The 15,005-nt window shown below is 38.0% G+C and overlaps 1 protein-coding gene and 1 long non-coding RNA gene across 2 annotated transcripts in view; both read left to right on the forward strand.

The window, feature by feature from the left end:
* Nucleotides 1–3,214, forward strand: part of LOC307039976 — a 30,451-nt gene extending 27,237 nt beyond the window's left edge. The window contains exon 3 of the long non-coding RNA XR_013808381.1: nt 1,548–3,214. This is a non-coding gene — a long non-coding RNA (uncharacterized lncRNA). The remainder of the gene's footprint in view (nt 1–1,547) is intronic.
* Nucleotides 3,215–8,482: 5,268 nt separating this feature from the next.
* Nucleotides 8,483–9,430, forward strand: LOC307038837 (putative nuclease HARBI1; the record flags this gene model as incomplete). Its single annotated transcript, XM_079680513.1, has 1 exon — nt 8,483–9,430. The coding sequence occupies one exon, from the start codon at nt 8,483–8,485 to the stop codon at nt 9,428–9,430; it is 948 nt and encodes a 315-aa protein (XP_079536639.1).
* Nucleotides 9,431–15,005: the final 5,575 nt, after the last annotated feature.

Genomic DNA, 15,005 nt, shown 5'->3' on the forward strand with positions numbered 1-15,005 from the left:
AAACTATGATTTAAACTAAAACAGCTTTATCAAAAATACAAGGCAGCTTAACTAGGTTTGGGCTTTAAACTATTACATGTAACGGTTAGACCAGGGGGTGTCAAACTCAAGGCTCAACAACTTTCGTCTATCTTGACAAATTAAATTCACATCAGCCCACAGCGCGCTGGTTAACTGTCTCTATGTAGCTCCTGTTACTGTGATGAATTTATAAGAACAAATAAATAATACACCAAAATCTATATTTTGATTTGAACCCTTGCTGCCTGTTTGAAAAGTTTTGTATCCTTTCAAAAAGGGTTCAGCTTCTGAGTTCAGCTTCTGCTTGGATTTACGGCAAAGGATTTCCATGTTTCAGAAACAACACAAAGGAAATGTTGAATTGTGCGTGGGATGTTGACAGCCTGCAGAATAATGCACTTCCACACAGCAGGTTTATCAGTTAGTTTAGGATCAGCTGGAAACAGGATAATCAGAGCGGTGAGACTCAATCAAACTGTACAATTGCTGTGAAAAACAAAAACAAGCCGATAAACTAGCTCCGAGTGATTTCAAGCTCTGTAAGGTGGTAGAAACATAAACAAGAAAACAAAACAAAAAAATGTGTTCACGCTGCTGATACTGAGCATTTGGTGCTCTGTTATTCCGAGCAAATCTCAGGGGTATAGTAAGTGAGGTGAGCAAAGTACAGCCAGAAACCAGCTGAACATGTAAGAGTTCACATTTATTGGACCTATGCTCACCTTAAATGGGAAAGTTTACACAGTTCAGAGATGGTTCATTGCTAAAATAATTGAGACTGACTCTACAATGGCCACTTTTCCAAATAAATACATTTATCATTATTGTTTGATAAGAATTATTACAATTTCATTTTAAACCTGAAGCTCAAAAGAAAAATATCAATGATGATTGTGAATTGTTGTCTTTTAACATATTTATCTTATTTGTCTTTTTTAATGTAAGCCATGTATTTTAGATGCATTTTGCTTTGACATTATATTGTATGTTTGTGTTTTTATAAGAACTTGTATTTCTATTACTGTTTTGAATTTGTTTTGTTCTGCACTATGAGCTTAAAGGAAACTAAAAATAGAAAAATATGACAGATTCAGTATAAAAATCTGTTTTAATCCAATCTCAAGTAGTAAAGACAATTGCAGGTTTTAATCAAAAAAAAATATTTTAAATTGATATCTTTTCATATTGTTAAGCAGCTTGAATTGCACATATGAAAAGGAATATAGGACTGCTTTTTATTTTAATTTCTATCATTCTGTTGTGTAACAGCATGTATTTTTTATGCAAGATATATAAAAAAGAAACCCAATTAGGTAAAGCTATATATTCAACAATGTGACGTTTAGGCTCCTCAGTGAACATTGTATGGCTCTGTGTTTCTACAAAACAAATAATAATCTCCTTCTCGAGAGAACTCAAAGGTCAGCATGTGGGAAGTACTTCTTTGTGGCACAATCTTCCTCTTTTTGTTAGGAGATCGTAAAACAATCATAACAAAACTGAATCTGCGTTAGTTCTCTTTTCAGTGAGGCGCTATAAAGGACAGGAGAGAAATGACTGGCAGATTTGCGGCTATACTTCCGGAGGGTGAATCTGTGCGACGGTAGTTTTTACGTGTGTCCCGTCTATCATCCGGGTCTGCTCCTTTCATCTGTAAGTGCTGCCACATGTACACATCAATTATTATAATTACAAAAGTATTTAGAAAAAATGGGTTCCCTTACATTTTTGGATGTCCCCTTGTAAAGTAACCAAGAACTTATGATAATATCTGACCTCAAATACATCTTTAGAAGTATGTTGATTAAAAAAATAAAGATGTCTTTCATTAATCCATGTTTAGTGGATTGAGTACTTCTTTAAAAAAAGAAAGTGTTCTGGATAAAAAAGTAAAGTAAATAACCATAAAGTTAATGGATTAAGTACTCTTTTTCAAAATAAGAGACACAGTTACATGATACGAAAGTTTTCATTCTGGATAACAATAAAAGTATTGGCGATATGTACCTCATACAATCTAATGTATAATACATGTATTTGTTCTTATGTATGTATGATGTGTTCAATGAAAAGCAAGTAACCATAACAATGATCATTGTAATAACTGAAGTTTACTATTTAAATATTTTAGTTTCATTTCAAATCAATCAAATAGGCTTGTGTTTTTATTTTCTTATCATTTTCAACAAATGTAGGCGTTCATCTGTTTCAGTGGATGTAGGGGTTTGAACTGGTGTGGACCTTTTCACTTTTCCTTTAGTTCCCATTCAGCTTATTAAAGTAAAAGCATCTCACTTAATAACTGTTGATATTTAATTTCCCACTTGTCAGGATTTCAAAAACACTCCCCAGGATGGGTTAAAGTTGGAAAATGTCTGTGCCAACAGGTAATAACAGGGAGCCGTCTGCATAAGCGATATTTTCTATCTCATCACAGCATGTTAGGACTATAAGAAGAACGGAGAGGCCAGAAGAGAGAGTCGTAAAAACAGAACTGATCATTTTTTGCTGCTGTTTTAAAGTGTTTTTTTTTTGTTTTCACTGTTGCACTTAAATCTGGTCACAAATGAAAACAACTTTTAATTGTGTTGGTTTATCTTTGTATTTGTGTTGATTGTACTGGTGTGTGCATCTGTTTCTGTGTGTTTCTGATACTGAACCTAATTTAGGGAAGTGCAACTATGACCCCGTCTTTAATGGGAACGAGATCTCCCCCTGGGTTTTTCAGTGTGACAGTCTTTCCCTTTCAGCTGCTCAAATTAGGATTTAAGTTCCATAAAGATATTTACCTCGACAAATTTCCTTAAACATAATTTGCAAAAACCTCTGGTCAGTGTTATTTTAATTAGTGAAACAGGAGGAAACTATGAATTTGTTGGGAACTATTTTCAACGGTGGATTAATCCACATGTGGTGCTTTAGTGAGTATTAGTGGCAGCATCACTGCGTATTTTGGGCTTCATTGATGAATGAAAGAAAAACCTCTTTGGGACAGAAAATAAGATAAGTCTCAGGCACTAAATATTACACATGATTCTTGTTACTATGATCAGTTATTTGAGCGTTTTGTTCTTTAGTTCAATTACAGAATCTAACAAGACTTTTTCCTTCGAAGATCATGTAAACGAGAGACCTGGTCTCTAATCAGGGACACCTGGTTTCCACATTACACCAGAAGAAAGTGGTCGTCTCGGCCTCGTGTACGGGTAAACGGGTGTCTGTGCCTGAACAAAGATCTGAGAGGGAAGATATTGTTGTGAAGCAATTTAACAATTAATCCTTGTATCCTTGTAATAATTAAATGTAAAGTCTTGACAAACATTAACTCTGACATCTGAAATATCCTCTTAATTTGAAAATAAGTCAATACGGACACAGTGTGCCGGAAATGCACTTTGAGTATGGAGCACACACACATCAGGAGTCGGGGTTTTGTATCACTAATAAACCAATAAAATACCTGATGCATGCACAACAGATGTCCCAGTATCCAGGATACAACAGTGCATGGAAACATGTCCACCTTACTGCAGCAACAGATTAGGGTTTGGTAATAAGGGTGATCTGGTTTCTATCTAGTGCTAATAAGTAACGACATGATTTTTGAAAGTTTTTTCATTTGAAAGTTTTGTCGTGTTTCATACAATAATAAAACATTTGCTCCTCCCTGACAGAAAACAGCTCCACAGTTAAAAAACAGGCCACAAAACTGCAAGAGCATTTTGATGTTGAGCCGTCATGAAAATGTTATTCACGAACATCTCACGCATCACAGGCCGTTTATTTCAAGGAAAATATTTGTGATCACAGCGGAGGATACTAAGTGCATGACAGTCCGAGTTTCCTTTACGTTCTGCAGGAAGAGTTTCACATCTGGACGTAGTTGTTGAAAGGCCAGAGGAAGATCACGTCTCTTCTTCTGATCCTCTCAATCCTCGTCGTTAGGATACCACATTTTGAAATCAAAGCAAACTAAAACTTTTTAAGAATGAGATCATAATATAAACTCTTAACCACATGTTAAGTCATCCGAGTGTCTTTACGTTAGATAAATGCTCGGATTAAGCTGCTGCTTCATTCATTTACCTTTTAATTACCGTAGTGCCTCAGCGGATGAGAGCCTCATGGATGAGGATCAGCAGGGATCAACTTTCTAAGGGATGACTTCAACCATCAAGTCTCTGACCAAATGATGCTGTGTAACAAGCATTCCTCAATGTACAAACGAGTGGCACTGACAACAGAACAATACACTCATCAGGGAACATTGTTTATAATTTAGCTTTAGCTACAATATATCCCTATAGTTGTTTTCAGTATTATTCATTGCAGATGAACTGTATATTTAAAGTTACTACTTTATAAAGCTTATGTTTTACAGTTAAATCTGTATTTTTATTCTAAATTACAGACAAGGATTGTTATATTTTTACAATGCACGACAACTGATACATTTTTAGTTATACTTAAAATGTTGAGATTTAAAGAGTGTAGTGTGATAACAAATAGTTATCTCTTTACTAAAACATATTATGCAACATTGTGCAGAATCTCTCTATTTTTTATTTATTTAGTTGTAGTGCTAAACCATCTTGCAGAATGTACGGCATTAGTTCAACAAGGTAATAGAAAAATGTGTTAACGCGCATATTCTTTTTCAATTTTAAAATAATGTATTTGTTAATTCTCACTTTTTTGTATCATAAGTGAGATTGCAGAATTCACTTTTTGCATAAACTATACAATTGTTATACTTTAAAAGCCTTTCTTTCAACATTTTCAAAAAGCAATAATTCAATATTAATCCCATATGCTAAAATATGAATTTATTTATCCGAAGTGTAATTGTTGAAACACCTCACTTAATTTTTCATTGACTTTAATACAGATATTTTTTTACTTTTAGTTGCACAGTTACAGGTCATAAAATAAACCTACACATTTAATACAATATTATAATTGTCATGTTATATCTTGCTTTAAATAATATGTATTCATATGAAATGTATGAATACTTTTCAGTTTTTCAGTGCTGCAGCTTGGACTCCTGCACAACTTTAAACAGGTTGCTATCTCTAAACAGAACACTTGAGAGCAACAGCTTTTCTTTCCCCCTTGGACACAGTACAAAATAATAATTTGTAAACCTTCTTGATTATACAGGGATTTACTATAGGAGTTTATGAAAACGCTTACGGTTCTCCATAAGAATTCACAACCCGATCAACCTCTTCCCAGCTTTTTCTCAGTGAATGAGTGAAAAAACACATGACCAAAGCGATCTCAATATTAGACACATTGAACAAAAACCTTTTTTTTCATTTATTGTGAGTCGCACCCACTTCACTTTACATGCCACAGCTGGAGAATCCTTTCAAACAGCTGGCAAAGAGGGAAATATTTCTGACAAATCTTTTTACGATCTCACAGAGTAGGATTTCTACTAAATTCAGCAATTTCTTCTCTGACAACAGAGATTAATCATGAGGACCATAAAATAAAGTGTTTTTAAATGTCCCGTACATGCTGCAAGTTGTTCAGCATCTGTGTTCATACTTTTCTTTCCGTTTATCTCCATCGCTTGTTTTCTTGGAATGTTTGGCAAAAAGACAAGTTCAAATCAAATGTTCTGCTTGCCTTACCTGTGGTTGCAGGGTCCGCTTTCTCTCAGTCTGCCAAGCTTTTAGTTTCTAGACGTTTTTATAGTGAGCCGCCCTCCTTTTAGCCCCCTTTTCCTCACTGCACGTCTTTATTTCTCTGCCTCCCTTCTGTCCTTCCTCACCACACCTCTGATTTTGTCGTTTGTATCTTCTTGTGTGTCTTGTTTCACTTCTTCTCTCTCTCTGTTTGTATTTCACTGTGATTCGTCCTCTCCCTATAAAAGGTTTTTCTTTCACCAGCCCTCCTTTTATCCCCCTCTCCTCCGTTTCTTCTTTTTTTCTTTGGTACCTTGCCCTCTGTTGATGATGAAGACATAATGGGAGGTTTGTAGTGGAGGCGGGATCAGCGCTGCAGTGGGTTTGGGGATGGGAAAGGTACATTTATGCAGAAGATGTACAGATTGATGTGAAAGAGACTTCCAGAAGTGTTGCTTCTGGTAGGTGTTTCCATTGTTGCTCATATTGGAGGACGAGAAGTTGGCCTTTTGGAAAAATTCTCCATGTTTCCCAGATTGGCCTTCTGGACATACAACACTGGCTACATCCTAATTCCAGACCACAATAGTCTAACAGTGTGTTCACACAGGTGGAAGTGACAATGAATACTTGAACAGGACTAAGAGACTGCAGCCAGTGAGCTTTGAGCTAAATGCTAACACTAGCATGACAGCATCTAGGCATTAACAATATACTAATATTTAGCAAATTGACTATATTACTTTAGCACTCAATTATGCTAACATTATGCTAATTAGCACATATAAAGTAGAACTGATAGGAAGGTGTGTACTTAGCCATAACAAATGTATTTGGCACATTTAAATTAGAACCAGAAGATGGCGCCTGATGAAAATTTCAGCCGATCTTTAACAGATCAGCAAAATTATGACTATTCATCCAAAAAGGTATGTTTGGAACTTAAACAAATCATGTTGTGCACATAGCGATTCTGTTTTAATATACATTTCTAAACAAGACTATGATCAGGTAATAAGATAATAAATAAACTTGGAGGATTACGGATCCTTTGGTCTAAATCAGTCAAAATGAAAGTCATAAAAGTTGTCTTACCTGCTGCCAGAAGACTCTTTAACATCCAATCATCAGTAAAATGGCCCTTTTTTGGCTGGTTTGGCTTTGAATCAGCCAGATTGTCCATAGATAATACCCTATATACAAAAGTATAGTGCAACTCTTAAAAAAGCACACAGAATGAGAGACGGAAATGGGTGTATTGTATTGTATCTTAAGTAGATCCAAAACAAACACACACAGTTCACATCAGGTCTGGCCAAGCAACAGATGGAAAGTTTGAAGGTCAATTTCAGCTTGATAGGATCACTAATTGAAATCAGCCTTAGAAAACCTAATTACTTTCTCTGTCTTTTCGGTCCCCCGGGGGACACAAAGGCTTATTAGTGCATTTACAGACCAAATTATTTACCGACTCCAAAACGCATCTTGGAATTAAGATGACTATAAAAAATGAAAACATACATAGACGTATTGTCCCCTTTTTCGAAAAATCTGGATGCTTACGATTACATATTTTAGTGAGGGGTCAACACTGATCAAGTATACTGCAAAGAGCATATCAAATGTATTGTACTTTACTTTTCTTATAGCTTGAGTTTCTGAAAACCCAAGCAATTTAAGTATTTTGAGACAAAACACTCAAATCCTAGCTGCAGATATCTGCTGTCTCTTGATTATTGTAATTTTAGGATCATGGATCAAAGGTAAATTATCCCATTGTGTGAATGAATACATGTTTGTTTCATTCATTGTTTAAACAACCATGACACTAGAAGCTTTTCAATTATTTGTTCTCTAATGAAGCCAAGTGAAATTGTTAGATCTTTGACAAGCTTACCTTTCCGTCCTCGAGAGTTATCTCATTTTGGAAAGACGCACTTTAGTTGTTTCTCATTTTGATGTTTACTGACTCAGAGCATTAGAATGTATACTGGTAATATCTTGAAATATTTTAATTATTTGAAATCCAAGAAGCTTTCTTTATATAACAGCAACATTTTGAGTTGATGGACATGACACATGTAAAAACTAATGTTGGGCTGAATTATCCTGCCAAAATCTTCTTTTAATAATGATAATGCATTTTATTTATAGAGCCGCCTTTCAATGCTCTCAAGGTTGCCTATTTGACCGACAGATCAGTTCCCATATTCCTGAGCATGATGTTCTCAGGTCTGTCCCAATAAGAGAGAAAGAGCGAGACTCACATGGAGTGTTGTCCACGTTTGACTCATTTTTTTTACTGCAAATTTTGAACTACTTGGACAAAATCTGCCCGAGTAGTCTGATCCTGGATCACAAAAAATGGGATTTCAAAATCTGATCGGATCTGATTGAGATTAAAAGTTTTAATCTTGCTTCAAATTCTTCCACCTCAACCTCACCGGGTCCACCGTCCTCTTGTGTCCAGATGCTGTTGCATTCACATTGTCTGTAACTTCCATCCATATTCCGCTCTTTACTTTACTCGCTCCACCCTCTCTGTTAAAGCTACCAACTATGGAGTCGTAATTGTTCCTTACACCCTGCAGCAGTGCATGGGTCTCAGCAGATGTAAAATTAGGCCCCTTTTTGTCCACCTTTCCAACTCACTGGTTTGGTCAGGTCAGCAATTAGTTTTATAGGTCTGGCCTAGCTATGAATAACATAATTAACCACAGGCCCTAACCAACCTAATACATGCATTCCAGGTGTGTATTTGCAATTACTTTTTATTCAGAGGCTGATGTAGGCCTGCTGACTGAAACAACAGTCAGAACACAGTCATGGCAGGGATTCACATCTTCCATGCTGGAAGGAGAGGTTACCGCCAAAGGGTCCACACCGAGCGCCCCAAACCTCTCCAACAGCACACAACAGAAGAACTGTACAATCATTTTCGATTTGGACTTGATGACATCAACTACATTGCTGATCTGGTCAGGCCACAACTGCAGTGCAGAACCTTGCGGAGTCATGCTCTGACTGTAGAGGAACAGGTCCTCATTGCCCTGCGCTTTTACGCATGTGGAATATTCTATGAGGTCATAGCTGACGGCATTGGAGTCCACAGGACAACAGTGGGTGAAGTGGTGACTGCTGTGTCTGATGCACTGGCTCACCTACTGGATCACTTTGTGATTTTTCCCAATGATGGCCAGATTGCCAAAGTGAAGCAGAACTTTTTTCTTCTGGGAGACATGCCCAACACCATTGGGGTGATCGACTGCACCCATGTACATATTCAAGCACCTCGTCAGAGGGAGTGGGAATATGTCAACAGGAAAGGGAGGCACAGCATCAATGTGCAACTTGTGGGAGATGCTGATCTTGCCATCACCAACTGTGTTGTGAGACGGCCTGGATCAGTCCACGATGCACGTATCTTCAGAGAGAGCCGGTTGTTCACTGAATTCCAAACCAACAGGCCGAATGGAGTTATATTAGCCGACAGTGCCTACCCACTCCTACCATGGGTGATGACACCTTTTCCCACGCCCAACACTCCCTCACAGATGCGCTACAACAACGCCCATGGAAGAACAAGGTGTGCCATTGAGCGCTTGAAGGGAGTATTGAAGAGGCGTTTTGCATGCCTCAACTATCTGAGAGTGGAACCACAAGGAGCATGCCAAATAAACCTGGCTTGTATTGTGCTACACAATATCGCTGTCCATCGCAGAGTCCCCCTCTCTGACATCGATAAGACCACCTATGGATTTCCCTCTAAATGAGAAACTGAGTGGTGGTGCAAGGCGAGATGCTATTGTCCGCAATTACTTTTGAAAGGTAATGACAGATGATGGACTTTTTTTTTGTTGAAGATATTTGTGATTGACAATCTTTGCTGTGATAATTTTATGAGCATAAACATTTATGTCATCAACATTTGGTTGAAAACAAAATAGGCCACCACAAACGTGAGCAAAAATGGAAAAAATAAAATGTATTTCCCATAAAGGCTAAACATTGTGTATTATTTCAGTTAACAAAATGTGCCATCTTATTTCAATTGAAACATATTTTTAAATAAATTGTACAGTACATTTTGCTCCGGTAATCCACTGGAAACCCACCCCTCTGATGGGGTCAGGATAATCCAGTTTTTGGGGATCAAACTGATCCCAATCCTGTGTTGTCGGTTTGAACTACCCATTTTGAAGATTTTATTCAGATTAAAGCTTGGATTGGATGTCCTGATCTAATCGAATATCAAAGTGATCCTAATCCTGTTTTTTGGTTTTGAACTCCCCAAAATCCAAATCTGATTTGATCAGATAGGGATTAAAAGTTTTGAACTCCTGGGCCCTGAGAGCTGCCGAGTTTCATTCAGACTATTTAAAAAAAGCAATGGTCTGATTTTATCATAACACAACAATGATTAAACACTAATAATACAGTAAACTATTAACACTGTACATATTCTTGTTTGCCCGTGGGGAGATGACGAGGCTCCGTTAAAAAGAAACCTATTTTTAGTGAATTACTGAGTTTAGGCACGTTAATAAAGTTTTAATAAAGTTGACTACTGCAAATTCATATTTGTTAGTGCTTTCATGTCAATTCGGCGAACATATGATACATTAAATTATCATGAGGATGATGATTAAAAATTGTTTGTGTGAGCTGGGCTGCATTTCCTGATGAAAAAACAAACCGATTGTTTTTGTAGTTGTAGTACGCCAACGTGGATTAAACAACAAAAAAAAACATGGTGATGTTTTGTAAATGATTACATGTCTCTTATTTAGTACAGAATATTACCCTATCCGTGAAATATGGATCTTAACAAATATCCGCTATAGTAATCAGACAAAAATCTATCAGCTGTTTATTTCACATGAGTTCCAGTGTGGCAGCTTTTTAATCACTGCTCCCCCTGGTGGATCCATGATCCATTGCAGCTGGTTTCATTATACATTTATCAAGGGGGCATATCAAGTAATGCGGGGGGTTTTCCTTTCAGCGAGGGCCGATGCCGTGCCGATCACGGCCCCACAGCGGTAGGGACGTCCGAAATTAGGTGCTAATTCTGTACATTCAGAAAAAGCTACATAACACACAAGGGGACGGGTAATAACCAGAAAAGCATATGATGGGACCTTTAATGTCAAACCGTTCGACCACACAAACAACCACTCATAGTGTGACATCACAGCAGGGACCTGGTTTCAAGGGCGATGAAAAGTGGATGGAGGTGGATTAAGGCAGGGGCCTACTCCCCATGTGGCTCTCATACAAAATGGCAAACAGACACTGAACACAAACTTTTGAACTGGGATTACATACGTGCCTGCCCATAGAGGCCACTCAGACTATAGCAATACAAAGGGTTTGTGGAAGTGGGTGTGTGCATGCATGTCAGTTATAGGACAGACGAAACAGATGTCATAGAAACAATTAAAAAAGCACAAGGAGCGCTGTCTTGGGCGCTGTTTTTTTACCAGCCAGTATTACAAAAATCAATGGGCAGCTGATAGAAACGGTCAATGATGGCGAACGCACACAACACACTTCCTAAGTTCTTGGTGTGAAAGGGTCATTGACCTGATTCCATTTGCAGAAAGACAGTGTTCTGTAATGTTAACTAACATGTTTGTGATTGGCCGACAAAGACCACTGTCAAAAGAAAGCAAAATTAAGAAAATATATATACTGTACCTCTCTGGCCACCTTTCAAGCCCTCATGGAAGCATGGTTGATGCTTGACTCCCCACTTTCTATGGCACCTGACATTTTTCTTCCTTTCCGTAATAGTGATTTATTTCCTTTCATGGTGTAATTTAAATCAAAATGGAAAGTACATTTTGGTGAGCAGATACTGTATATCGAGTCATCTCTAAAGCAGCAAATTTATTTTCTCAGCATGGGTGCATTTTTTCCTGTGGATTAGTTGTTATGAGCCAGTTTTTCATTTTTTGTGTGTTGAATTACTTGCATTATGTGCGTGTGTGTTCCTTAACACTAGAACCGCCAGAGGTCGATGTATACCTAAAACCGCCAACGGGTAAAATCTACCCGCTATTGATTTTCAAGGTACAATGTTCTTTTATTTATCATACAGAACAGTGAGTTTCGATCGCACAGGGATGAAACGTATACCAATAGAATCTGTGGACTCTCAGCTTTTCATATGATATAGTTTGTGCAGATTACATGAAGTATAAAATATCACGAAGAGTGCTGATTTAAACGCTTGGTGTTAGACTTGTGTTTTGTTTAGGTACAAATCTCTCTATCTATAACTATCTATCAATCTATCTGTAATGTTCTGTTCAATGGACATATAATTGTCTACATAAACAGATGACGCGGACTACTTCTCTCATTCCGAGTGTCCATCTTTATTCAACTGGCACGTAACCTGCACACATGCATTACGTCCTCAACGTGAGCTCAGTCATCCAAGATCTTGTATTCTCCAAGATGTTACACTATCTATAACTATCTATCTATCTCTCTATCCATCTATCAATATATCTATCTATCTATCTATCTCTCTCTCTCAATCTCTCTCTCTATCTATAAGGAACCGCAGTAGACAAAAGGCGTTGCTATAGCAACAAGTCATGTTTACGCTGCATTTTCAATGAGGTAAATATTACCCGCTGGCGGATATAGGTATAAATGGCATTTTTTTGGCCGATTTTTTTCAATCTGACTTCATATTGACAATTGTTAACAACAGAGGGTGCTAGATAACACACTTTCAGGAAATGTCACGGACTGGGAGACTTTAATATGTCATTGAAAACAAGTTACATACAATCAAAAAACAGCTGCGGGTAAAATTTACCCGTTGGCAGTTCTAGTGTTAAAGAGATCATTCTGACATGTAACAACTACCAGCATAATACTTGCAGACATAGACATACTCCAAAAGAGAAATGGTTTATTGTGCTTGGAGCCATGTACCGTATTGATATTTTATTTCAAACTTATTTACAACCATCACAGATGCTTGGCTTGACGTAAGTGCACTTACTCCCACATCAAACGGAAACCAGCCACTTCAAGCATTGATGAGCGAACTGGCAGCAGTAGATGCTGTCTGAGAGTTGGAAAAGCCAAAAGAGATGGAGGGGCTGAGAGTTTCAACAGGCCAAACAGTCTTTCACAAGAGCTTTGCCACAGAACTGACATTTGAGTTGCTCTTTATGACTTAATTTTGAAGAGTTGCAGCAAAGCATTGAAACTGAACAACAGATGGTTTTGCTAAAGCTTTGTGTTTGGTTAAACATGATGTTCCCGCATTGCCAATGCTCCCCCTTAAACATTTTGCTTCATTGGTTGTAGCTGGCATCGTAACTTTATTTCATGGAGTTGTCTATATCAGCGGTCCCCAACCTTTTTGCGCCACTGACTGGTTTTCTGTATGACAATATTTTCACGGACCGGCCTTCAAAGTATGGGGGGAAAAGGGCTGTAGTCATAACCGTGGGAAAATGTTTCAAATGGGGGGTGCTATGGGGATGACACCAGGGACGGTTCTGACCAATTTTCTGCCCTAGGCAAGATTTTTGCTGGCGCCCCCCACCCCAGCATGAAAATCAGACAGTAGAAAATATATAGATCAATAGAGTATCCAAGGAATACACAATAGAATATAGAAAGATTAAATAAAAAATCTCTACAAAAGACCAATACACTACAAAAAAGAGAAACGTATTGACATTATATACATAAAAAAGGCTTCAAATGTATTTAGTATTGTATGAACATGTTTTAATTGGGGTGTGGATGTCACATCCTCTAGGGGGGTCCGGGGATACAGTATGCCGCTCCCCCGGGAAGAAATGTTCTAACATTTTAAAGTGAAATGCTTCAATCTGGTGCACTTTGAGCAGAATTACTAGACCTGATCTAGGGGGCACAACTTTAAACACCCATATAGATCGGTTTACGTTTTATTAATCAAATAAATATGTGAACATAACCAATAACCTACCATAGCCAATAACAAATACATATGACTTATTTTATTTGTGTTGTTCATTTATATCTTATTTGACCTAGTTAACATTTATTTATTTATGCATATTTTGTTATCTCTCCAGTTTTAAACTATATTTTTGGTTTAATGTACTATTGCAGGGGTCGGCAACCCCTGGCACGCGTGCCAGCATTGGCACGCAGCACCGTAACCAGTGGCACACTAGGAATAAGTGGAATAAGTGTGCAAAATATTTAAATTGTATCTTCGGATCCTGAACGAGACCGCCGCCAGAGCGCGTCTCCCCGTTACCTGCAGAACGAAGCCATGCACCGCGTAACGCAGCCCCGCTCTCTTTATCTCCAGGTGACTTTCTGCCGCTTTTCTCCGTGGTGCAGTGCTGATCGTTTCACCATGGAGGAAAGCACTTCACAAATTGCAGTAGGCCTACCCAGCTCTGTACAAATGCCGCAGTTTTTGCGTGGCTGTGTATTTAGTTGAAAGCCCAGTGGCGATCTGCTCATCTCTCATCGAAATAATAAGCTACAAAGGGGCGGACTGGCCATCTGTGTTGAACTTCCCTGTCGGCTCCCAGACCGTAGTCGAGGAGGGCAGAAGCAACAAGCTTCAGGTTCAATAACCCACTTTAGCTTATAGGCTAGTGACAATGGCCCCAACATTTTGAGTTACCCCTCCCTGAGTTAGGACAAAACACAACTTACTTTTTCCTCATCTCTAAGGCCTCCCATACGTGAAATGGATTGTTGTATACAATTATTTTACTGCAAAAGTGGTGAAATTGATATATAAAGTTAGACACCCCAAACTAAAAATAAAGCCTGGCTGTCTGGGGGTTGAGGCATAACAACTAATGTAGATTCACAATGGAAGGTCTGATAGGTTTAAAACGTGGCATACCTGAGGTCAAGACATCCCTCTGCATTATAGAAAAGACTGAATGTCAATATCTTAATGTAAATTGGAGATACAGTCATTTGAACACATACCTACAATAGGCGGAAATGTAAATCTATGTAGAATGATCTCTTTACTTTGTAGTGACCCTGACATGGATTGCCATAGCAACACACACAAGGGCTTGTTGAAAATGTGTGGTTCTACTGAATCCAGCAATACCAATTTTGTAAAGGTAGCTTACATACTCATCGAGTTATTTCACTAAACGTATAAGGTAAACAATCGTTTATGGTGTCTTTATACAATGTTATGGCCAGCTGCAGCCAAAATATGCCAGGGACTAGAAGGTGAGACACAGAGACAAGGAAACAGGTTTTTGGATTAACAAACTTTAGTATTCAAATTAAATGTTCTTATCTAAACTTAAGTAAACCTAAGCTAGTGGGAGCCGGGGGATA

This window comes from Notothenia rossii, assembly GCF_949606895.1.
Source record: "Notothenia rossii genome assembly, chromosome: 5".
In the NCBI taxonomy this organism is placed as follows: Eukaryota; Metazoa; Chordata; class Actinopteri; order Perciformes; family Nototheniidae; genus Notothenia; species Notothenia rossii.